Below are 26,160 nucleotides of genomic sequence, written 5' to 3'. Positions count from 1 at the left end.
TAAATTCCGGGAGTACAACTTGCAGACTCACCATCTGTTCATTGATTTCAAAACAGCGTACAATTCAGTGAAGAGCAATGAGCTGTGGCAGATAATGTCTGAACGTGGTTTTCTGGTGAAACTAATTAGACTGATACCTGCAACACTGGATGGCTCGAAATCAAGTATTCGGATTGCAGACGAAGTGTGAACCTCGTTTGTGACCTTAGACGGATTGGAGCAGGGTGACTAGAAAATGGTGTGCAGCACAGACAAAGAAGAAAATATTGTGAATCGTATAAAATACAGCAGACTTCAGTGGGCTGGTCACTTAGTGCGAATGTCAGAAGAAAGAGAAGCGAAAACAATATTTCACAGAGAACCGTGGAAGGCCACGAACACGCTGGCTGCATGCGGTGGAATCGGACCTGGGGTCACTGAACGTTCGGGGAAACTGGAGGAACATCGTCCAAGATAAGCCAGGCATAGGTGTATCGACGCTGTAGCCAACTAGGTATACAGGTAGGTAGATATGACAAATGACCTATGAATCTTTGGAAATGATCCATAAAAAGTATGTTTTGATACATAAAACTCAAAAAATACTTCTACAATTCTATAATGAACATATTCACATGCTTGTTTATGATGTTATCAATACCACAACTCGACACTGTTGTTTCATAAGGGCCAATGTCGCAAACGTAAACAATGCCTTTTCCTGCAAATTCCTCAACACCTAGGATCGCTCCCAGCTAACAACCACTTGGAACTGGTGGCGCTCCGCGCCTTCTATCGAATGGAAGTGGAAAATACCGCCAGAAGTCTCTAATCCTCCTGAAATCAGCAAAAGAAGTCAATGTTTACGTTTGCGACTTTCGCCCTTTTGAAACAACAATGTCGAACTATTAGGGTGTCAATGAAAATGACATTTTTGAATTTAAAAAAACGACATTGCTCACAATTTTCATTACCCCAAAATATGACCCCATGCAAAATTTGAGCTTTATCGGACAGGATTTCGGGGTGCTCAAAATTAATCAAAACTTTATTATTCTCTCACAAGGGGTTTTTTGTTTTGTTTTTTGGTGCCAAAGGACTCAAAATACATGAAATTTTGAGAATTAATTCAAAACAAAAAATCAACTGTTTTGGGACTTCGAAAAAAAATCTTATGGCGAAAACAATTTTTCATCGAATTTAAAACCCGGACGTTACGCAAACATTTCCTAAGCCCTGAAATATGCCCCTATGCATAATTTGAGCTCCATCGGACATGATTTAAGGGTGCTTTGGGTGATTCAGAATCTTGCTAACAACATTTTGAATTTTTTGTAACTTGATCTTTACACTTTACACTGAATTCATGCGGTACCGCGTAGAAATAAACCTCTGTGTAATAAACATTGCCTAGCAATCTGATAATTTTCTCCGTAAATCTGAAAAAAGTTCAAAAGTTTTCAAAGTTACAAAAAATTCAAAACTTTGATGGAATGGATGGTATAGGGGCATGTTTTAGGGCTTAGGAAAAGTTTGCGTAACGTCCGGTTTTTAAATTCGATGAACAATTGTTTTCGCCATAAGACATTTTGTCGATGTCCCAAAACAGTCGAATTTTTGTATCGTCCGGTGCTAAAATTCGATAAAAAAAATTTCCAAGTCCAAAAAATGTTCCAGAGGAAAAATCGATTTTTTTCAAATTTTTTTTTTTGAATGGCGTTAGATCTTGACGTTTCATGCATTTTTAGGTCATTTGGCGATTTTTGACTTTTCCTTTGCCCCCCCCTTGGGAAAATTTTCGTGGGTAAAAATTTCAAAGCTTTGCATGGGGTCATATTTTGAGGTAATGAAACTTGTGAGCAATGTCGGTTTTTGAATTTCGATGACATTTTTTTTCTCATATATACATTCCATTAGCACCCTAACAACTATCCATCCTAACTTTGTATTACAAACAACTTCGCGAATTCATAACACAAGGCGAGTAAACAATCTTGTACAAATTCGAGCAATCTCCAGTTTTGGTCAGAATTATTTGCCAAGACTTACAGCGTATAAAAAATAGATATAGTTTTAAAAATAGTGTCAGGCAATATTTAACAAATAACATTAGTATATTTTTGATGTAAATTACCAATGTAATATATTAACCCTCTAAAGATTTATTTATGTATAAATATTTGTATAAAATTAACGTAATGTGTTTTCTTAATAAAACGACTAATGCCCATTGAAAACACAATGGCAGTTTTCATGTCTTTTTGCTCCACTGCCCTTATTATTTTTATTAATTTTAGTTCTCAGCAATAAGTTTAACTGTTTTGCCTTTCTCGTACAACAAAGTTGTACCGAAAGGCTATCATTTCACTCCAAATTCGAACTTTTGATAGAAGTCCCGGAGACCCATAGTGTTATATACCACTCGACTCAGCTCGATGAGCTGAACAAATGTCTGTCTGTCCGTGTGTGCGTGTGTGTGTGTGTATGTGTGTGCGTGTGTGTGTGCACAAAATGCCATAAAAAACATTAGCCAAATTTTCACATAGAAACTCTTAACCTATTTTCTTGCAACAAGTTGCATCCGACAGAGACTAAAACGCTGTTGATCACTATTGAATTTCATAATAATTGCAAATTGCAAAAAATAGATAATATTAAAATAATGATGAGACATAGTCACATAGAACAATAATGTGTTATGAAAAATGCCTTGCATCTATGAATATTTATGAAGTTTATCCGTGGCTTGCTCCCATTAAGAGTTTCATCGTACTATAAAGATGCTCGTGTTGCACGCATTTAGGCGTAAGTATGCTCTTCGTTCAGTTTCGTAGTACCATGAAATTGTCCGAAAGTCAAAATTCGAACATAGGAAATTCGAGAAACTTTTGGCAGCGCCATCTGTCGTCTACTAGTGTAAATTTTCTATCATAACATTAGACGGTGTAACTGTTTTGCCTTTCTTGTACATCATCGAGGTGTAAGCGTAAAGGCTACATTTATTACCTTTTTTGCGCGAGAAAGGCACCATCACCGCTAGGTGGATTAATCTGGGTTTTTTTTTTTGTTTTGGCAATTTGCTGAGAACATAGATGCGTCCATTTCCAGGAGGCCCAATCGTAGAGCTTTTTGGTGTAGGAGATAGTGAGGGGTGACAAACAACCACTATATAAGCACCAAATACATACAAAGTCTCCACCAATAACGCAAAATGCTCATACCACGATCCCGACTTTTCCACGAACCAAAACTCCATTGCTCACTCTTCTGGAAATTTGCATATTTTTTATTGCTCTTTGTTGTTTATGTTGTGGAAAGTTTTTAATTTTTATGGATAATTTATTTTAGTCAAACTAGTTTTGCTAATCAATAAGGTCGTGTAATCATTTTTTTGTAAAGTTATGTTTTCATTGCTAGTATATTTTTTTTCTTCTTCTTCTTCTCATTGGCATTACATCCCCACACTGGGACAGAGTCGCTTCGCAGCTTAGTGTTCTTTAAGCACTTCCACAGTTATTAAATGCGAGATTTCTAAGCCAGGTTACCATTTTTGCATTCCTGCCTCATGATAGCTAACACGATGAAACTTTTATGCCCAGGGAAGTCGAGATAATTTCCAATCCGCAAAATTGCCTAGACCGGCACCGGGAATCGACCTCAGCTACCCTCAGCATGGTCTTGCTTTGTAGCCGCGCATTTTACCGCACGGCTAAGGAGGCCCTTTTTAGTTTGGTTTTATAAACTACTAGTCGACCCGGCAGACGTTGTCCTGCATAGTAGGCGAAAAAAGGCGCTGTAAACTTCCCATGAGAAATTTCCATACGAATCTAAATTTAAGTTTTTCATGATTTGCTCAACTTTACTCGTAATTTTCGCATTAGGAAATATCATATAAACCCGTCGGAAACTATGACGAATGTTTCTGCTGAAGAAATGAAAAAAATCCATCCAGCCGTTTTCGAGTTATGCGGATACGAACACAGACCATTTCATTTTTATATATAAGAGAAGAAGATATATTGTTAATAGTTGTTATCATGTAAATTATGTAAAAAAAATTGGGTTTTTATGTCTGTTTGAGGAAGGATACAGTATACCACCTCGAACTGGCCTTTCGCCCATCAAACTTCATTAAGGGGTCAAGTTAGATGAAAACATAAACAAGTCGGTAATAATTAAATAACAAATTAAATAAAATCAAAATTAGAATGAAAATTTGAACAAATATAGTCTTCACAGTTGTGATTATAAGGAAGATATCCGAAAAGTAGAAACTGATTGAACTTTATGTTCCACAATATTTCTGATTTCAGATCCTGTCGTAAACAGATTCCGCTTCCCAGACCATTTTTCCATTCTCTCACAAATGCCGAAATTCCTGATTACAGCATCATTGAATATTTGCTGTTTCAGAAACACGACAATAGAGGCGCCATGTCATCATAAAATCTGTCCTTTTTTATCAGCCAGGATTGTTTGCGTAACCCAGAAAAGCGACCATTGCTCCGAAGCTGCAGGAATTTTATGCCATCATTCCATGCTGCTAATACACCGCACATCATGCTCTCCACAGTGAGCCCCATAAGTGGGGCATTATTATGCTGCATGGTGTCGCCTCGCTTGCCGCTTCCTGTCGCCGTCGCCTGTCAAACATCGCAGCTCAGTTCGCAGCCATTGCTGAAATATCGCCGGGCTCCAACGGACAGGATGGAGCCGACAGGGAATAGACAGCGCTGGGCGTACGAGATATTATCTAACAAGTTTGGGGTGTGTGCGATCCGATAAACGGGAAATAAATCAAATAATCTTTGCCTTTTGTTGCACACGCCGAGTGGCAAGGAATTTATTTCGGTGGAAATATTTGAACGATGGTTTCTTTCCGGATAATGTACAAAGAATGTATTGGAAAATGCTGCTGGAATTTAATTGTTTGTGGTATGGTGTTAGACGTTTGATGATGAATCGTCACATGTGGTGCTGACTCCTAATTGGATATAATATGGATCAGGGATGGTTCAAATCATTTAGTCAACAACTTATTACAAAATCTGATTTTTTGAAATGGGTTGTATAGTAGGCTCGTACCACTTTATTTTTCTCACAACGTTGATAACAGTTCGATACGAGCAATCTCATACTGTGTATAATAAACTTCGCGCGATAATACGTTATTGACAAATGATGCAAGTTCCAACTAAATCATTCAAATAAAAGACGTTGACGTCAATCATAAATTTCTCGGCAAACAAATGCAGTTTATGTAAATAATAAAACAATGGACGCACCGAGTCATAGAGCGTCATCTCATGGATGGTCGGCTGTGAATGGTCCCTCTTTCTCATCTCATCTGTACCATGCTGTGGTACATAACCATAGAGCATAACAATCATAGGTTTTCCCTGGCCAAGCTATGCTACACGAGCCGACAAAAAAAAACCGACAGACTGCAAAGTAGGTCGGTTCGGCGACGCCAAATTTTGCGGTTTTCTTCTGGAAATGACGGCATTTCGCGTCCAGTCGCGACATCCGACAACAGGGCATGGCCCGCTCTTAGAGATATCACTCGCCTTGAGCTGTTAAACTGCACTACGGTTCCAATTGTCGGCGATACGGCATCTTGCGTTGTTGTTCTGGAAGAACAGCGTGGAAAGTGGAAATGTCCAAACACCGGAAAATCATCATTACTATTTTCCACTCTATTTATTTTGCCGCTATAAATAAAATCGCACATTCACTGCCCTGAGTTGCTAGTGTTTGAATGGTTGATGGTGGCAGAAATGGGCTCCACCAAACAGGATACCATTACAAAGCATTCGAAGAACGGAACTTTAATGCAGCAATATAGTTATGATGGCATGTGGTGAGAGTTGTTCTAACAGCGCTTTTCCTTCGAACAGTTGAGGCGAACATCGTGTAAGAATTGCAGGAATTCAAAAAATGACACTAAGTGGAATCAGGATGCCGACCAACTGCATTGAAATCACTTCCCATTCCAACAATGCCTGGCATCTCCATAAGGATTTTCCGTCTCGACAGCTCAATCTCTCTACTTTATGCTGATTGTGGTCGTTGCACTTTTAATATGCACCACTATTAAAGTCGCATTAACTGTGAGCTTGAAGCCTGTTTTTCTAGTCCATGCAGCAAGGCAAGGCTTTCGTTGCCGCTAGATGTATGCAAAACTTACTAACGGAAGGCGTGAAGCTGCCTGCCACAGAGGTTAAGGCGATTTATTCTTCAACATGCATAATGTTCGGTGGATGCTTAATGAGGGGGGGCTAAATTTAAAATATTATTTACCATAACATCAGCCATTCCTGTTTCGGGCACACACAACACATCAAAATCGGAAAAGTGGTTCAAAACATTATTTGTGTAACTCTCTGTTTTCTCCGTTTTTTACCCTACGGTGTCGATGCAAAACAAAAATATTTTAAAGAAATCAAAAACGCTGTTTTTTATAATTTTCTGAATTCTTATAAAGTTTCAAAATTACCCTAGCCTGTAATGTTGTTCCGGAATGCAATGGAAAATGACCTTTCTATAAATTTTTATTTTGTTCAACTATTTGGGTCTATTAAGGTGGTATATTGATCGGGTATTTTCCACATTCAGACGTTTGTCATTCGTGTTTTATTAGCTCTCCTGGTATAATGCCAATGTGTTGCACTTATAGTATTGAACCAGAAGTCCAGAACTTATTGCAAAGTGGTTCGCTGCCTCAGGATTATTAATTAAACTTGCGTCAGTCGTAATAAAAATAGCTAGAGAAAAGCATAGAGAACGAGTCTACTAACCTTCGCGTGGTCCTCCATCGCCGCTTGAGTGCTCCCAACATCTTTTCTGCTCTTTCCTAACTTCTGCCACTTTAGCACGCCTTTCTCATAAATAATTAGAACCAAAACCCGAAACTATTGAGATGAGCACGCCATTGCCGATCAACTACACGAGCAGCTGCTTTAGTGGCAACGAAGAGGGCATTTGCCCTCTAATCAACAGGTTCTTCTCCTGTCGATGATCTTTATGGCTTGGCTCACGGTCCGCTTGCTTGTTTACACACTTGAAAGCACTTTTGTAGAAACACACTTCTGCCAGCTCTTGGCTCACAACACACTAAGATTGATTTCAATGACTTCTTCGCATCAGTCGCTTTTTGAACGCTATAGGCACTAAGATTCGAATGTTGGGGAACTCTTGGACATTCGAAACGTTTCAAATTATCAATTCAACGAGGTTTCTGGTATATAATAATCATTATCATAATGTTGAACATTTGCAATAAATTGAATATTTTTTATTCAGTTGCATGCACTTTTAAGAAAAATCGAGTGAAAAGTTGTGTCCTTTTGCAGAGTATTGCTGGTAGATGTCACAGCTGTCACCAGGTGCAATGCATCTCGTTGTCGTGCACAAACCCTACGCGAAACGCCAACACGCATACGCAAGAACAGTCACACTTGACCGAGGTAGGCGTCTCTGTGCACTGTCTTGGAATCGTAGCAGCCCTTGCAGCACCAGTCCATTAGAGATTGTTTAGATTAGACCCGCTGTCTGTGTTGAGTGCCCCGCCTGCCTCACATGGGTCGCGGATTCTCCTATGTCTGACCGTGGTTTGTCTCCGGATTCACATTTGCTACAGTTGTAAAATAAAATTGACACGGTAAGTTATGCACATCTGACGCGTACGGCTCAGAGCTGTATTCCAATGCTGCAAGGGAGAGAAAATAAACGCTTAATTTATGCACCTTCGAACGCTAGACGCTGCTGCGCGCACACCAAATCCCATTGAACTGGTCGCGTGCTCGTTGATTCACGTGTGATAGCCACTGCTCCGCTGAGTTCTTTTCCATTTATATTCACTCTCTTTCCGTTTTTTATGGACAAACAGCGGCATTCAAAACTCGTCGGAGAAACTTTGTTTATTATGTGCGAACGGGGTTCGGGGCTTAACGATCGTTGACGAGCTGCCTTATTTGTAACCGTAAGCACATCCGCAAATAACATGAGCGAACATTTATTCATCGATAACCAATCTATGACATGAATCGAAATGCGATTGGCAGCTAAGCTGTTAAATGCTAGTTGATATGATAGAAGAACCATTCACAGGTAATTTGAAAAAAGAAAAGATGTGTTTCGAAATAATCCACCTAGCGGTGTTGATACTGTTCTTGCGCGTTAAAAAAGATAAAAACTATTTGAGAAACGCTGATTGCTGGATAGGTTGCCTAATTCTATTCTTTCTCATTGTAAGGATCCCCATCAAATAATTTGCTGGGGGCAAATCGGATGAGTAAAAGAATTTAAAAAAAAATTATCTTCGTGCTATCCTGAAGCGAGTAAGTAAACTTCAAGAGTCCTTCTATTTGGTATTCATTGATCACGAAAATGCTTTCGAACGTCTGAATTACGAAAACCTGTGGTGCCCCAAAACGCAGGGGAGTTCCAGATAAAATCATCTGCCTCATCGAAGCGCAGTACGAGGCTTTTACGTTCAGGATCTCGCAGAACGGAGGTTTTTCTGTCTCTATCCGGGTAGTCGCCCTCCAACTTTACAATATTTAATCAGGCAACTAGTGGAGGAGGACGAAAACCCTTCCCCTCGGATATGTTACCTTGCCGCGGTGGGTCGGCTTACGCCATTAGCACTGAGATCGCAATCAAAGACATATCCTGTCGTGGTGGTATCATATGTTGACTATTTTTGTTTGGTGCCCCGTTACATATCTGGCATTGACACACTAATTTACGGCATTTGCATGTGATCCAATGGACATCGTGTCTTGGAGCCTTGAATAGTAGTGCAGTCAGGCAGAGGTCTTTTCATCAGTGATAATGATGTGAGTTCTCTTTTTTTCGGCAATACTTTTCTGATGCGTTCCCTGTGACGCTGAGTCGTAGCCACGCTTACATTTAGCTAGCTAGGCATTTATTGAAAAACAAAGTATTCAAGACATTCGTAGGGAATCGACTGCTGGATTCACTGAGTAGAAGTTTTTTCAAAACTAGGAACGTGGTGCCAGTTTTATTTTGTTATGCCTCACTTTGAAGAGCAATAATAAAAAAATACCACACATTATAATGATGGTATATAAACAATCTTATAACAGCTTCATTTTCGATAATTTTAATAAAACCCAGATTAATCCACCTAGCGGTGATAGTGCCTTTCTCGTTTCTTGCGAGGGAGTAATTTCTTCGCACTTTTGGTATGAAAAAAAGTATTTTGATCATAAATTCTGAGCCAATAGTCCGATCCGGCCAATTTTTAATAGGAAACAATGGGACATGATTCTGCGTCGAATGTTGCGAGCAAATCGGCAGAGAGAAAGTAAAGACAAAATTTTCAAAACGACTTATCTGCTTTTGTAAACAAAGATTCGAACGTCGATTCGACGAATCTGATAACACTCCCACGCAAACAAACACTACCAATAGGCAGGTGAAGGTCTCGGCTACCTGATGATGGCGTTGGTTTGTGTCGAAGTGCTATGAGATTCGTGCAATCGACGTTTGAATCTCTGTTTACAAAAGCAGATAAGTCGTTTTGAAAATTTTATCTTAAAGTGCCTAAATAGAGAGTGAGATTTTTTTTTGTAAAAACTGGCCATAACTCCAAAGCCCATAGTCCCATTGGGCCGGTTTTTGATACGAAACAATGGGACAAGATTTAGATAGAGGTTAAGGATAAGTGAGTGTCAGTCAGTGAGTGAGAGAGATTATTTTGCGCACACGCATACACACACAGACATCACTTCAATTCGTCGAGCAGTGTCGATCGGTATATAACACTATGGGTCTACGGGGGTCCTATAAAAAGTTCGTTTTTGGAGCGAACATATAGCCTTTAAGTATACTTTGTATACGAGAAAGGCAAAAAGAATTTTGGTCATAACATCTTAGCCCATAGTCCGATCGGGTCAATTTTCAGTAGGAAACAATGGGACAGGATTCAGTGTCGAATGCAACTTGTTGCGAGCAAATCGGCTAAGGATAAGTGCCTAAAAAATGAGCTAGACTTTTTAACGTGCTTTAATATGAAAAAAAGTATTTTGGCCATAACTTCTTAGCCCATAGTCCGATCGGGTCAATTTTCAATAGGAAACAATGGGACAGGATTCGGTGTCGAATGCCACTTGTTGCGAGCAAATCGTCTAAGGATAAGTGCCTGAAAAATGAGCTAGACTTTTTGCGCACACACTCACATACACACACAGACATCACTCCAATTCGTCGAGCTGAGTCGATCGGTATATAACACTATGGGTCTTCGGGTCTCCTATAAAAAGTTCGTTTTTGGAGCGAACATATAGCCTTTACGTATACTTTGTACACGAGAAAGGCAAAAAGATAGGCAATAGGCGTGATGAAGCTTTAGTTTGCCACCGAAAAGTGAATCCTATAGCTGACCTTGATTAGAACTAAATAGATAATCACCGTAAATAATCAACGATAAAGCTACTTGTTAGAACAGTTTAAAGCTATAGGCAACCTTGACAAAAATATAATGGAACAAACAAAATTCTTTAGCAGTTTCCACTTTTACATGATACAGCTTACATTGAGTATGTAGTGTCGACACAGCTTAAAAACATTGACGAAACAATGACTTAGGTAAACAAAGTGATTTGACGAACGCATAACCTACACTCAGAGCAAACAAAGTCAATTAATTTTCATTCTGCATAAATAAAAGTTAAAAAATAGAACACTAATACGCAATATTTTTGTTTTTATATTTTCAACGTGGTCACAAAAAGCTAACACATTAAATAACTTATAATTGTACTATATGACTAAGTGGCCTTTCAAACCACATCAGATGCTTCCAAGGCAAAAAAGTAGACATTGCATTTTAAACATTGTTTTAATAACTAGAAAAACGTTGTACTAGAAATCTTGAAATTATCATTTTAGCCTTTGATCATTGACTAGTTTGCATTCAATTACATTTTGCATTAGTATCGAGCCGATTCCAAATCTGAATTTCACTTCACCCCATCCTTATCCTACCCCATGGCGTTCAAGTGGTCTGCAAGGACTCTTCTGCCATTACCCTCTCTATTATCGACTTTGGATTGACTTGCGCTCTCATTGCCCCACCAAACGCTGCAAAATGAAAATGAATGGATCAAAATGGCTAGTTATTTAAGTATTTGGAAATCTAATCAGATTAGTTATCGCAGCAAAATTCGAATATTCAACTCAAACGTGGAAGTTGTGCAGAGATTACGCAGAAGCGGCAAGTATTTATCAACCGATGTCAACGTTTTATAACTCGGGCCTGGTTGCCTCACAACTGGATCTCGAACGCTGAACTCCATCGACGATTCCATCAAAAACCGATATCAACAGAAGTTTTGGTGACTTACTAACTGACTTCTGGGGTATAAAGTTTGGCAATTTCATGTACTAATCGGTAAACCTAAACCTAGTGTTGGTAATGAAGGATCGTGAGTAAGTTTAAGAAAAGGCGGAATACTTAGGATGAAAATACGTGTATGCATACCAGTTTTTTTTTTTGTTCAAAATTGACCCAAAAATCATAATTCGGCGTCAAATACAAGTGTTGTCTATGTTTCAAAAATGAGCCAAAAATTGCTATATGATCACACCAAAACCAAACTTTTGATAAAAGGCTTGGATACTTATCGTGTTTTATACCAATCGACTCAGCTCGACGAATTGAGTTGATGTCTGTTACGTGTGTATGTATTTATTAGTGTGAATGTGTGTATGTGTACAAAATTTTGCACAGGCATTTTTTTACATTAATTTTCATTTTTTTTACAGTGTAAAATATTTTTTTGACCAGTGGTAGACGAATGGTGTTTAACGGACTTGCAGAGCAAAATGGCTTAACACTGAAAATTTGGCATAAAATCATTTTTCCCTTTTTATCGCGAATATTTCAAGGCAAAGAAAATAATCAAATAGCTTCTAGTCTGTCTGGCTTATAATTTTTCAATAATTGTCCTTATTTTATGTGTGACATATGTGACTGCGACTGCCCATGATTAGCTCTAAACACCCTTTCTCATTCAAAATTAAATATTTATGCACATCACTTCCTGAAATTGCCAGTGAGTGCCCGTTCTGTTGGTCGTGAGTGCCCGTGAATACCATTGAGTGTCCATATCAGATAATGAATATTAATATTGAGCTTCCATGCTCCCATGAGTGCCTGCTTTTAGTTAATGTGTTCCATGAGTGACAAGAAAGCTGTATTTGTTATTAGATTTTTATTCTAAACATCAGAGTTGTGAGATTTAATCATATCGTTAAGCTTGATGTGCCACATGATTGTACAGGCATACCTCGATAGTACGTACCCTTGATAGTGCGTACCCTCGATAGTACGTACCCTCGATTGTACGTACATTTTATCTCGATAGTACGTACACCAAAAAAAAAATTATTGTTCAATTTTCTGTACGATTTTAGTAAAAATTTGAATATGTTTTGATCATGGCACTTGTGGGGTCCTTCATATGCTACGTAATATTTTCACATCTGATTTAAACACTATTGTGATAACGAAATTAGTAGAAGAACTTTTTAAAAGCAGCGTGTCATAAATGTTTGACAGTCTTACGTGACACAAATTATACTATTATTTTAAACAGTTCAAGGAACATCTGAAACAGCTGTAAAATATATGTAATATATTCAGTTATTACAGTAAGTTTAGTTCCAATCTAGACACTTGTCAGAGACAAAATTTTGAAAAATTGAGAAAAAAATTAGCAGCGATACTAAAACAACGTAAATTTGTTAGGTTGAATATTTATTTTTATTTAATGTATTTTGTTATTTTTTAGGAACTTGTTTATTTCATGTAATAGTTCTGATCCCCGGAGATCCTTCAAAAAATCATCCCTGGATTCCACTAGAGATTCAACACGGATTCAATCAGGAGTTCCTTCTAAGATTCCTCTTAAACGTCATCCTGGAACAACAGCTCCCAAGCGCTCTTCCTGGGATACCATTGAAGTTTGTTCGAAAATTCCATACAGGATTTTATTTGATATTCAATCTGGACCTGTGCGCCGATTGAAATTTCATCGGCTGTAGCGTGATAGATCATTTCGCTGATGATTGGCGGTGGCGTGAATTAATGTCGTGCATTAGAAATTTTCCGGAATTCCTCCGGAATTTCTCCAGCAATTTCTCCGTAAGTTCTTCCAGGAATTTCTCCGCATGTTCCTCCAGGAATTCCTTCGCAAGTTCGTAGAGGTATTCCTCCGGAAGTGCTTCCAGGAATTCTCCCGTAATTTCCTCCAGGAATTTCTCCAGAAGTTCCTCCAGGAGTTCCTCCAGAAGTTTCCCCAGGAGTTACTCCAGGAATTCCTCAGGAAGTTCCTCCAAAAATTCTCTCGGAAATTCTTCCAGAAATTCCTCCGGTAATGCTTCTAAGAATTCTTCCGAAAGTTTCTCCAGAAATTCATCCGGAAGTTCCACCAGGAATTCCTTCGGAAGTTGCTTCAGAAATTCTCCCGGAAGTTCGTCCAGGAATTCCTCGGGAAGTTCTTCCAAAACTTTTACAATTACTTATAGGAGTGCGCTAGTAAAATTTCACCAGAAGTTTTTCCGTGAATTCTTTTAAAAATTCCTCCGAACATTCATCTTATTACTTATTACCAAGTATTTGTCCATTCATTCTTTAAAATATACCCAACAATTTCCCTACTAACTTGGTGAATTCTTCAGCCATTTACTTAGGAATTCCCTTAGAATTATCTACGTCTCCTCTCCCAGAACTTCCAACAGGAAATCATTCAGAAATTCCCATGTAACTCTTCCTGGCATTCTCTCTGGAGTTACTCCAGAAATTCCACCAAGCTTTCTTAATTAATTTATTGGAGGTCTTTTCAGAGATAACCTTTGAATTTCTTCAGTGGCTAACGGAAAGCCTTCAACGGGCGCCTCCACGCTCCGGAAACCCTTCCGAAAATTCCTTCTAGAACTCTCTCGTAAAATTGTTCAGGTGTTTTTTTCTTCGCGAATTCTTGAGAAATTCGTCTGCAAATTCATCTGCCTATTTCTCCAGATATTCTTCCTGAAATTTCATCAAAACTCTTACGGAGTTACCTCCAAAAATTCCCGTTGAAATTCCTCTGGAAATTATTTAAGGAATTCTCCTCGAAGATCCTTCGGCAATTCTCAAGGTTTCTACGGATACTGCGCCTAAAATTTCTACAAAAAAACATCAAAAAAGCCCTTCGAAATTTCCCGAGAATTACTTCCAGGAATTTGCAGCCAAATCTTATAACAATAACCCTGGACATTCTTCTAGAAACTCTCCCTTTTTTCCAGTAATTCCGTCAAGAATTTCTTCGGAAATTATGTGAAGAACTACTCCAGAAATGTTTCAAAATTCCCACTCAAATTTCTCAAGATATTCTGCAGAAAATTTCTTAAAGAATTACTTCGGGGAGTTCCTTTTTCAGGAAGAATTTCGGAAGGAATTTTTAGATAAGTTCGAAGGAGTTCCCAAAAAATTTCCAGGAGAATTTCCTAAAGTAATTCCTAAATAAAATATCGATGGAGTTCCTGGTTTGAGTACCATGAGGATTTTTTTGGATAAATTAATGATGGATTTTCCAATGAATTTCCCGGAGAAATGCTCAGAGGGACTATTAACAGAGTATCTGAAACAAATCTACGAGAAATTCTAGAATGAGAAGTTTTTTTCAATGAAGTGCATAACGAATTTTCAGAAAAAAATATTTTGATTTTCCAAACAAATTTGAAATAAAGTTTTGAAATAATTTCAGACTGGAATACGAAAGAAAATGTAGTATCAATTTCAGGGGCCGTTCTTGAAGCTATTCTTTAGCTTCCTGAAGAACAATTTCCACATTTTCAGAAAAAATATTTTTTTTTGACCGAGAATATGTTGAATAGATGAAGATCTAGTGGCCATGTTGCCAAAGATATTTTCCCACTTTTTGGTCAGAGATCAGCTCCACGCTAGTTGCAGTTTTGATTAGATCGTCAACCAATTATTTAGAGTTAAAGACTTTATCGACAGATGGTGCATCAGTTCGTCTAGGGTGTACATTAGGGTGGCCCAAATTAGTAAGGGAAAAACTTTTTTCAATTTTTTTGATGGGCCGCCCTCTTATTCGTTTCTATTTGATGCCCAGATGCTCTGGACAAAATTAATTTCAGCCAAATCGGTCAACGTTTGGGCGGTGCTAAACTCGTTGGAAGTTTATATGCAAAAATGTATGCAGAAACATCCAAAAACAGTGAATTGCGGAGGAGGGCGGCTCATCAAAAAAATTTAAAAAGTGTACAATACAATACAATACAATACAATACATACAATACTTCGAAAAAAAGGGCCTCTCATTTACAAAGACGGTGATTTTGTTCAATGCTACATGTAGGCACCATTTCAAGAAAAATCTGGGTCCTGTTGGTCCGTTGTGTACTATATCAAATACAAATATGCTTAGAGTACAGAGCCTTCTATCGAAATTTTGGCTTCCGGGTGGTTTTATAAACATTCTTCTACTCCTAAGTAAACAAAAAGGGCAAATAATTTTTTTTTGTTCGGATTTTTTTTGCTTCGATAGTACGTACACTAAAATAACGCAGGTGTACGTACTATCGAGGTATGCCTGTATTCGCTTGTTTCCATAACTTCACCCTGCATTGACTATTCCGAATCCGTGTTTTGAAGGCCTATTTTGGAACGCCATGCAGATGGTATAGAGGTCTTGAACTAGCGCAATTATATCAAACATTCTTCTGCGGTTATATTTAAGTTATACATACGATGCAAATGGAAAACTTTAAAAAATATGACTTTCCCAAACCCAAAACATGTAGAACTTGAGTATAACTGAAACTGAATCAATGTCACAGTTGAAACAAATATATAATTTATAAACAACATTTCTGTTTATTTTTTTAAAATTCGTTTTAATTAAAAAAACAGCCTTAAAAATCTGTCTTGAATGTCTTCTGTCTTCAAATAAAGCGTATGGGGTGGTGGAGTTCAGAATAACTCATACGAAACCAATTTCTTGTCAACACCAACAGTTACAAAACTATCGAAATACCTCCTGATTTGGCACCGATTTTAGCAATTTGTTTCATATGGTCAACTAAATGCTTTTTTAAATTTGAAGGCCCTAATCAACGAACATCGAGCTACGTCAAATCGAGTGTAGTTTATATAAATTCGATTTTAAATTTCTTATCCTTCTTTAAGATGCTTAACGTTTTATAAATGCTTCCAGTGAACATTTTGCTCCTAGAAGTAAGCACCACACTATATCCAAATAGCAAAGTTTACCAAAGTTTACCAAAGTTTGACAAAATCCCGTATTTTAATGGGATTTCTCGTGAAAATAAGAAAAAAGTCAGTGGAAATTCAAAAAAAGCTTCAATTCAAAACTCTAAAGCGGAAATTGGAAAAAATCCAAAGCGTTCCAAGGCATTTTTCTGAAGAAATTCAAGAGAATTTCCCTGGGAAAGTCAAACGTATTTACCGCGAAAACATGAAAAACAATCCCAGTGTAATTTAAACCCTTTTCCGTGTTAATTCTACAAGAAAGGTCACAGACTCGATTGTGCTAAATATCGAGATATAACACTCCTAACTCTCCTCCTCGTGTGCAAAGCAACGGAACCATCCTCAACAAGTCTCAGTCCTTGGTTTTGCGGATGACATCGACATGGTGTGGATCGCAGAGCAGTGGAATAGGCTTTCGTGCTTTTCAAACGGGAGACTAAGCTGATCATAAACTCTGTCGAAACTAAGTACTTGGTGGCTGGCAGAGAACGAGCAGTCCGAAACAGTGTTGGTCCCGAGATGGAAATGGATGGGATGCGATTTGAGATTGTCGACGAATACATATATCTTGGAACACTGATTACGCGTGATAATGACGTTAGCCACGAGGTAAAAATACGTGTTGCTGCTGCAAGTAAGACTTGTTACGGTTTGTCTAGCCAGTTAAAGTACCGCAGCTTACAGACACGAATTTTTTTTTCTATGTACCCTTTGTTGATTAGTCCATCTATGAAAACAAAATTCCCCGATTTCTCCAGGTTTTTTTCAGGTGTTTTACATTAATTTCTAGATAAAACAAACGTGCTAAACAAAGAAGAAACTTTTTAGGAAATTCCTTCGCAAGTTCACTTTAAAAATTTCTCCCGGAGTTCCATCTGAAATTCCTCCCGGTTTTCTTTCGGAAAATCCTTTGCAAATGAACTCCAAAATTCCTTCAGAGAGGAAATTCTAAGAATTGCTTCGGAATTTCTTTCAGGAATACTTCTTCAAAATTCTTCGAGCTCATTCGAAATATTTTTGAGAAAATCACTCGGAAATAACTTGGTAAAATACTTTGGAGATTGCTTCAGATGTTCTTTTAAAATTTCTTCGAAAATTCTTTTAAGATTTTTTTCGGAAGTTTATTTAAGAATTCTTTCGAAAATTTGTTGAGGAATTCCTTTTGATTTTAATTCGGTAATTTCATTAGAGAAACTTCTTAAGGAGTTGTTCCGGAAATTTGTTTGATTATTTATTCGGGAATCGCTTCAGAACTTCGGGGATTTCTTTGTTAACTCATTTACGAGTTCATTCAGGAATTCCTTTAGGACTTTCCTCGGATATGTTTTGAGAAATTTGGAAGAGAAAAAAACTTTTAAGTTAAAGGAAATTGTTTTCGGCATTTCGTTTGAGATTTCTCCAGTAACTTCTTCGAAAATTCCTTCGGACATTATTTTGGCATCTCCTTTAAAATTCCCATCGAAATTCCTTCGGGAACCTATTTAGAAATTCATTTTGGAATCCTTTTGAGTAATTTTTTGAAAATTCTTTGAGGAAGGTTGAGGTTCGAGAACACCATTCAAAATTCCTCTAGGTATATCTTTGAAAAACTCATTCGGAAATTCTTTGGGAACTCATTCAAAAATTCATATGGCAAACAAACTTCAAAAATCACTTATGATTTTTTCAACAAAGATCCTTTAAAATTCTCCTTCGGAAAATCCTTAAAGTACATATTAGATAATTTCTCCTGAAATTCGTCCAGGAATTCTTTCGAGGACTCATCTTATTAATACATGCGGATCTGTTTTTCGTAACTTTTGGCGTATATAATTCAATTTAAGGATGAATATTCGGTTTGATGGGCCCGCACTGATAGTAACTGGAATTCGGTAACGAAAGTGGGACAGGATCGGCCATACCTCACATATGGGTTGAAACGAAATCTGTGAACAAGCACCTAGCAACTGGAACCTAGCTGGACATCGCAGCAGAGTCGACTTGAAATAAAGAATGTCGGGTCAGCTTGTTCGATTCCGTCTGGGATCTTCCACCCTATGGGATCAATCGATGTAGTGGGTAGATTTGCGGTCACTCTTCGAAGAACCAAGAAATTGAGCTCACGAAAATAACTTGATACGCTTGATCACACCACTGTTTGGATACGCTGGTTAACCTTAACCGCAGGTTGGCCTATTCCAAGGACGGAAAAGCCCACCACATTCCTGTCACCTTCAGACGTTGGTTCATTTGTTCGGTGTGGAAGCTACACCGCGATCCTGAGTCTAAAAGCGCTCTCACCGGAAACAGATGTCTAAAATCATCTTCGATGATCATCACTGTTGTAGCTAGTAATGCCTGAGACGAATAACAACCAGCTGATTTGGATTCTGCGGCTACAGAGACCATATCTGGGAAGGATTTGAAGGTGGTGTATGAATATTTATGGAAGAGAGGTGTAGTAGGTGACTATTTAGTGTGACTAGTGTGCACTTCCTTTGCACTTCCGGTAGGAGAATTTAGAACTATAATCTTGATGACCCTGTTTGAGCCAGTTACGACAGAGGCTATGAGCACGTAATAAAGACTTTATCAGATGACGTCATCCATTCGAAAACTGGGCACTGGAATAGGAAATGATCCGTCGAACAACAAGCATAACTCCGACTTTTCTCATGTACATTGAAACTTGTATTCACTGAGGTTGGTTTTGGCTTAAAAGTTAACGATGAAGTTGCGGGCCTTTGCACCCTCCTCTGGTGTTGACTTGCCGTGGTGGTAGAGCTTCTAGCACCTCGATGTGGCGTTGAAGAAATCCAGTCAGATCTTCGTTTCGTTACAGGAACCAGGCGCGAAATATGGAAATTGATCAGAAGAAGGTCTTTGTAGTCTCCTGATTGGATTGCAAGGCGCGTTGAAAACTGTCTACTAGTTTGTGCAAATCAGTTACCGACTCCCTAGCAAGTACGGGTAGATCTGCAGCTGTCGTTTCTTTAACTGCTTACTGCTTATACTATCCCAAGCAGCACACTTGTTATAATCGAATTAATGAAACCTACGTACGACTGAATCCAGTCATATATGAGTGGCTGCAACCTAATCGGTCTAAATTGTGCTACTCGGGATGCTATACCACTCAACAAGTAGCTTCCATGCTACCTGGTATTTGGTTTTAGTAATTTGGATCAGATCTATTGAACTTTATGGTTCGCCCTAGAGACAGTCGAGTTAAATCTATCTTGGCAACAAGTTAAGGCGATAGCTGTACATCGCTCAGGACACAGATCTTTCAAGTCAGTCCTTTGCACCATTCGGGGTGTACACACTGTACAGAATCTATAGATAAAAAGTAAGTTAGTAGGTATGGAAATTTCCCTGTAGGTGTCAGGAATTCCCTGATAATTCAAGAAATTTTTAAGGTGGGAAAAAATTCTCTGATAATTCCAGGTTTTCCAAGCTTCTCGGGTATTAGACACCCTGTTTACGGACATGAGTCATGGCCGTTCAAAGATGCAGACTATCGAGTTGTCGTAGTGTTTGAGCAGTACTTCTATACTTCGTGAATCACGAGTTGCACCTAGTGTACAATAATGCAGACATCGGTAGGCTCATAAAATATGGCAGATTACAGTGGGCTGGACGTGTAGATCGTATGCTGGAATGGAGACAGCAAAAGTGATGTTTAGCAGAGAACCTCGAAGAGGATGTCGATTCCGGGCTGGCTGTGTGCAATTGAGGAACATTACATTCGGTTTCGCTCCGGACAACATGGATTGTTCGACCATCATAGACAATCATAAGTAGGTAGGTCCAGTGGAAATTGAAAAGAAAAAAAATCATGTCGAAATTCAAGACAATATTCGAGGATTTCGAGGAAAAGAATTCTTTAGTAAATTTTAAAAAAATTGCGGAGGATTACAAAATAATTTCTTGTTGAATTTTAAAAGACTTCTTTGTTAAAGCTCAAAAGTATTTTTTGTGAAAATTATTACGAATTCCCGGGGAATTGTGGAATATATAAATGTGCATGTGAAGGAATATTGCACGATATTTATCATTGAAATCAAATTTCCCCTGTAAATTTCTACAGGGTACTTTTGACGTAGTTTTTTTTTGAAAATAGATCCATTAAATTGGTATGGATAGTGGCATTGGAGTTCAATATTATTGAAGCCTCTTTGCCTTCATTAATAACACGAACATATATCAGTATTTTTTACAAACGGATGGCTGGTCCTAAATCTTTATTTTCCCATATGTCTGTGGTTTATGATGGCTAAAGCACATCGTAAAGTCATTCGTACTATTGGTGCGTCTATCTCTGCTTTGTTGAGGTTATATTCGGCAGCAATTTGAGACCAAATTTGAGGCATCGAGCATCTATTCCGAACATGTCACACAATTGGAAGCCACACCAACAGTTACCACTGATTTCAATGGAACGGGAGCACTTTGCGGTACTCGTGTTTTTTCTACAATGCATACTTTTCCCTCTGCCACATATTTGTGTCCCATAGTAGACATGAGTGCGGTGAGGTGCATTGGGTATATACGGCAGCGACACAGCAGACAAGATGGAAGTGGGTTGCACATACAGAGACTGCCTATCTCAGTCACTGCAATCCCAGTTATCCCGAGCGGCGATTGGAATTATAGCCGATACTAAATTGTGTTTATTGTTAATTGATCTAGTGTTGAGCTGACATGTTTGAAATGTCGGAATTGGAAAACCATCCATTAAAACACTTTTTGTGAATTGTACGAGAGAAAAATAGCTAACAAGTCCCTCTATATTATTACTTTTTTATGATGTACACCATTCTAAATGTTTTTCTCCCATACCTACGTAATTAAATTTTAACTGAACGCCCAAATTGTAAAAGCGGAGAATCGGTGAGCATGTTGAAATTTCCTAACATATGTCATCTAGGCTTTCATAAAAATATTTCTACAATCTCTTACATTTTTTACATTCGCTTTTATTTCCATCTACTAATTATCGTCATGTGTTCATTCCCCATTCGGGCGCCCTTTTCCTCTTCGTTACACTCAGCTCTGACGAAACCGTATTCAGCAGAGGAAGAGAAGAAATACTTCCAGCGACACATAAAATCATTTTGCGCAACTCCACAAGCCGTTTCGGTACCAACTGGCGGAGAGCCGGTCCTGCAGTACGAATGCTCCCCACATATGACGCATAGACTTGGGCAGACGGGGGGTCTGGCGTCGAAAGAGTGCAACTATTTATAACTTTTGCTTTGGCAATCGACCGAAACCGATATTTGTGTTTGGGAAATGGATTCGGAATGAGCGGAACGAAAGGGAAACACTGTGCGGAATGCACTCCGAAATATGTATACTAATTCGTCATTAGTGCAACGGTAATGGCAGCGCTAGAATGTTGTGGTGACATCTGTTCTTCGGGGTCGTTGCGAAAAACAAAACTTTATGATAATTTTCTAATTATTTGCTTGTAAGATAATTGCTTTATAACGTTTTGCACTTTACTTAGCAATCATTAAAGAAAATATACTTTTTCCTATAATTTCTTCTTCTTCAAACTACCGAAAAAATTTCAAAGTTGAAAAAATGCTCATCTGTTTTACCATGAAAAATAAAGGCCATTGGGCTATTATCATTGAAATTAAAGTTCCCGTAATTCCTACAAGGTACTTTTGACGTAGTTTTTTGGAAAATAGTTTCATCCAATTGGTATGGACAGTGGCACTGGAATGCAATATTATTGAGACTTCTTTGCTAGAATAGACCTAGACCTAGAAAAAAAGCTCATCTGTTTTACCATAAATAATAAGGGCCAGAAACTTCATCATGTTTATAAAGAATAATGAAGAAATGAATAACAACAAAATACTCCAAACCTAAAACACAAGTTCATATTTACTACTTTATTTTAATCCATCATCCAATTCGTACCCTAACAGACCAGAGTTATCAACCTCAGAAAAAACCGTCTTCGGCACCTTGATCGCACTCCAAGTCACATAAATATCTTTGAAGATGACATAATGATTGAAGTCGAAAAGAAGAGAATTCAAATGGTGGAATAAAATGGAATAGTCTGTCAATAATATCCAATTCAAATACCTTACACGCTTATGAAAAAATAAACGAAAGAAAAACGTCAATAACAAGACATCATCATTTTCTAACAGTGTCACAGCGTGAAGCAAATTCGTTTGAAATCACCAATGTTTTGCAACAATTGGTCGCCCGTCTTTCCAGAAAGCGGATACTGCGGGCGACGTGAAATCCAACCGAACGAGACAACGCACGGTCCCCGGTCGCACTCGTAGCACTTTTTCGAAGCCATTGGATACGAAACACGTTCCCTCGAACGGAACCCGTTTCATTTCGCGAGAACTTCTGCCTCGTATACACACTGAAACCTAAAAACGCACACGCTCAGCGGGATACCCTCCGCTTGGTTCAGGTTTCCCTCCTTTACAGCTCAGCATCATCATCACTCACCACAAAAAGCTATAGATTCAATATTGATAGCAAAGGACAAACAGTGTACGATTCATACCACACTCAGTAATCAACATATCAGAGTCGCACTGCGCCACTAAAGGACGATACAAAGGTGGAGATACAGATTGGAATTGGAGAACTAGTTTCTTGGAACTGATGACTCTGATTGTTTTTTGATTATCTTCACGCTGTGAAACTGTCATCGGATACTTATGTTGATTGACTTCTTTCTGTGGGACATAAACATGGAGGTGGATATTAGCTGAACTTAGACTGCGCTCTGTCGATTTCAATGTTGATGGTTATATTTTGAATACTTATGAGATACCCTCATTCTGACTTTTTGGATTTTACCCTGATTAAAGTTTTGATGCCGCAATAAAACTTTATAACAAACTCCCGGTTACCTAGACAAAGAAGCTTCAATAAGACTTCAAGAGCATAAATCAGTATAAAATGAATTCTTCGTGTAAAACCTCGTATATTTGAGCAAACTTTAGACATCAACAAGAACTTTTCAGCAACTTTGACAAAAATATCAGCAAAAACATGTTTGCTGGGGCTCGGCTGTGCGAATCTCTGGAGTTTAGGCTTTTAGACGCGTAAACTAACATCTTACAGCCTTTTGATAGATGTTCCCAGCGGATCATTTATCAATATTCCTAGCGTTTCATGAATCAAATTGAACATACCTTCAACATGTATAACCCAAGAATTTACTGGAGTATAGGCCTATTAGCTATTATCTATTAGCTCTTTCAAGAAATGAAGTGGATTTGAATTGAATTCATGTCCCGTTCCAAACCATCCAAAAATTCCAAGAATTGAAAGTCAATACGCATAACGAAAAATCTATTGGCACCTTTTAGATATGGAACATGTTCTAACCATTCTTTTGAACAAAATGGTATTTGAATTGAACGCATGTTTCATGTTAGGCCGCCCAGGTATTTCTAGAATTAGATTTCCGGATCTTAAGGTTAATACGCATAACAAAAGATCTATTTTTCTTTTTTTTTAGAAATGAACATACTGTTAGTGATCTCCTTCTTACATCCCTTACATCCCTCACTGGGACATTACCGCCTCGCAGCTTAATGTTCATGCACATCCACAGTCGCTAACTACGAGGTTCCTAAGCCAAGTTACCAAGTTTGCATTCGTATATCATGAGGATACCACGATGATACTTTTATGCCCTGAAAATTCGAGAATATTTTCTTGACCAGAAGGGAAATCGAACCCAGCCACCTTTAGCATGATCTTGCTTTGAGCCGCGCATCTTATCGCACGGCTAAAAACTGATCACTGTTAGTGATCATTTGATCAAATAGCATTTGACTTCTTGTTTAAGGCTTATCTAATTTGATTATATGGATCACATAGAGCATGAACCATTTTTAGGAAGATCTAACAGCCAATAGGACGTATACTCAAGGACATTATTGGAAAACCTGGAATAATACATTTTTGAGGGGAATCCAATTTGGTTCTAAGGATTACAAAGCGCATTATCCATTTTGAAAAGGAGATAACAGCCGTTTGGATACCCGTGCAAGCCTTAAGCCTAGTACGCAGTTCTCAAGGAAAATTTGATAAAATTACCAAAGTAATTTCAACGCAAATGCAGTAGATACAGTAGGCGAAAAACCATGTTTTGTCTGTCAACAAACAGGTAATAGCTTGGAAATAAATAGCTGCAACTTTTTCCGAAAAATAATTATCTTTTGTAGCATCTCCTCGCTTGTATCGTCGTAGGTGTAGATGTGTCGTCTAGCCGAAGTCATATCTCTGAAGTTCGTTTGCTTTCACCAGCGCATACTAGAACTTCTTTGGAATTGAAAAGCCAGTTCCGTTAATAAAAAAAACCTCCAAAAAAGTGGACAAGTGTAATGCTTTGTGAGCAGTGCGTACGGTGTTTTCTAGCATGGCACGTAATGAATTTGCCTCAGTTCTTTTCACATTCGCTGTACACTGAAGGTGCTCACTTCTTGCTCATAAACCAGTGTCCAGTGTCGACCCATCGTCCAATAATCTACAGAAATAATATGATTATTTCAATGCGACGTCACCAGAAGAATATGCCACATCCTCCATATTAATAGCTGATTGTTCCTGTCTGGTAACGTGTTGATACCTGAAGGTGTTCCACAACGTTCCACGGACTCTACACACTTAAAATATATCGCAGATTTCTGTGAAATTTCACCGAAATCTCAACAGCAGAACTGTTCGGTAAAAATTTTACAAATTTTTTGGTAGTTTTGACAGTTGAACAAAGGAAAATACCGCAGAAAATCCGTGAAAAAATTACTGAACAAATCTGCTGTTGAGATTTCGATGAATTGAAGAAAAAATCACCGAAATCTGTGAAATGATTTAAGTGTGTACACTGCAGTTCAACTCTACACTCTATAATCTCCCACAGCCGGAATTATACTTCTAATACTGATTGCTCAACATACAGCTCAAATTGCTCGAGATCCACTTCTTCGTGCAATGTTTTGCCACTAGTTCTGTCTTCCCGTTTACACATTCTGGTGGCGGGGGAAGCTTCACGCCGTTAGGACGGAATGGATCAGCATGAACTTATTGAATGCAATGGAAGCTATCCGAAATTTCTCCGGAAGCGTTGTCATTCTGAAGATCTCTCGTGAATTATTCTTCCGAAAGTTCCTTCAGGAGTTCAACGGAAAGTTCCTTCAAGACTCCCACCGGAAGCTCATTCAGGACTTTCTCCAGATGTTCTTCATGGAATTCTTCCGAAAGTTCATTCACAAATTATTCCGGAAGTGCTTTCAGGGAATTCCTTCAGAAATTCCTCCAAGATGTCCTTCAAGAATTCCTTCGGAAATTCCTCCGAAGTTTCTCCGGGAGATCAACCGGGAATTCTCCCAGAAATTGTTCTAGGAATTCCTCGAGAAGTTCCTGCGGGCATTTCTCCGGCAGATCGATCAAGAATTCATTTCGAAGTTATTCCAGCAATTCCTAGGGAAGCTTCTCCAAGAATTCTGTCGGAAGTTTCTCCAGGAATTCTCCCGGAAGTTCCTGCAAAAATTGATACTGAACCTATTCAAATAACTACTCGGGAAGATTCACCTGAAATTCCCCGAGAAAATCTTTCGGAAGTTCGTTGAGAAATTCCTCAAAAAAATCATCTAGAAAGTTTCTTAAAGGAATTTCGATCAGGAATTACTTCGGAAGTTTCTTGAAGAATTCCTCCACAAAATTCTTATAAAATTCGCCCGAAAATTCCTAAAGGAATCCCTCCAAAGTTCCTCCGGGAGATCGACCAGGAATTCTTTCCGAAATTCTTCCAGAAATTCCTCGAAAAGTCCAGGACCAGGAATTCTTCCGAACCTCTTTCAGGATTTCCTCATGAAGTTCCATCAGGAATTCCT

General features: G+C 38.4%; 1 protein-coding gene across 3 annotated transcripts in view; it reads right to left on the bottom strand.

Annotated features, from left to right (window-relative positions):
• The window catches only part of LOC134211673 (uncharacterized), a 207,576-nt gene that overhangs the window by 107,989 nt on the left and 73,427 nt on the right, over nt 1-26,160 (bottom strand). The window contains exon 2 of one of the 3 annotated variants that reach the window (XM_062688791.1): nt 6,777-7,687. The exons of the other annotated variants lie outside the window; for them this stretch is intronic. Within the exon in view, the coding sequence (XP_062544775.1) occupies nt 6,777-6,817 (41 nt within the window). The 5' untranslated portion in view covers nt 6,818-7,687. The remainder of the gene's footprint in view (nt 1-6,776; nt 7,688-26,160) is intronic. 3 annotated transcript variants of the gene reach the window in all.

Source organism: Armigeres subalbatus, chromosome 2, assembly GCF_024139115.2.
Source record: "Armigeres subalbatus isolate Guangzhou_Male chromosome 2, GZ_Asu_2, whole genome shotgun sequence".
Classification (NCBI taxonomy): domain Eukaryota; kingdom Metazoa; phylum Arthropoda; class Insecta; order Diptera; family Culicidae; genus Armigeres; species Armigeres subalbatus.
The sequence above is the reverse complement of the archived record's forward strand: the minus strand, read 5'-3'. Positions and strand labels throughout refer to the sequence as shown.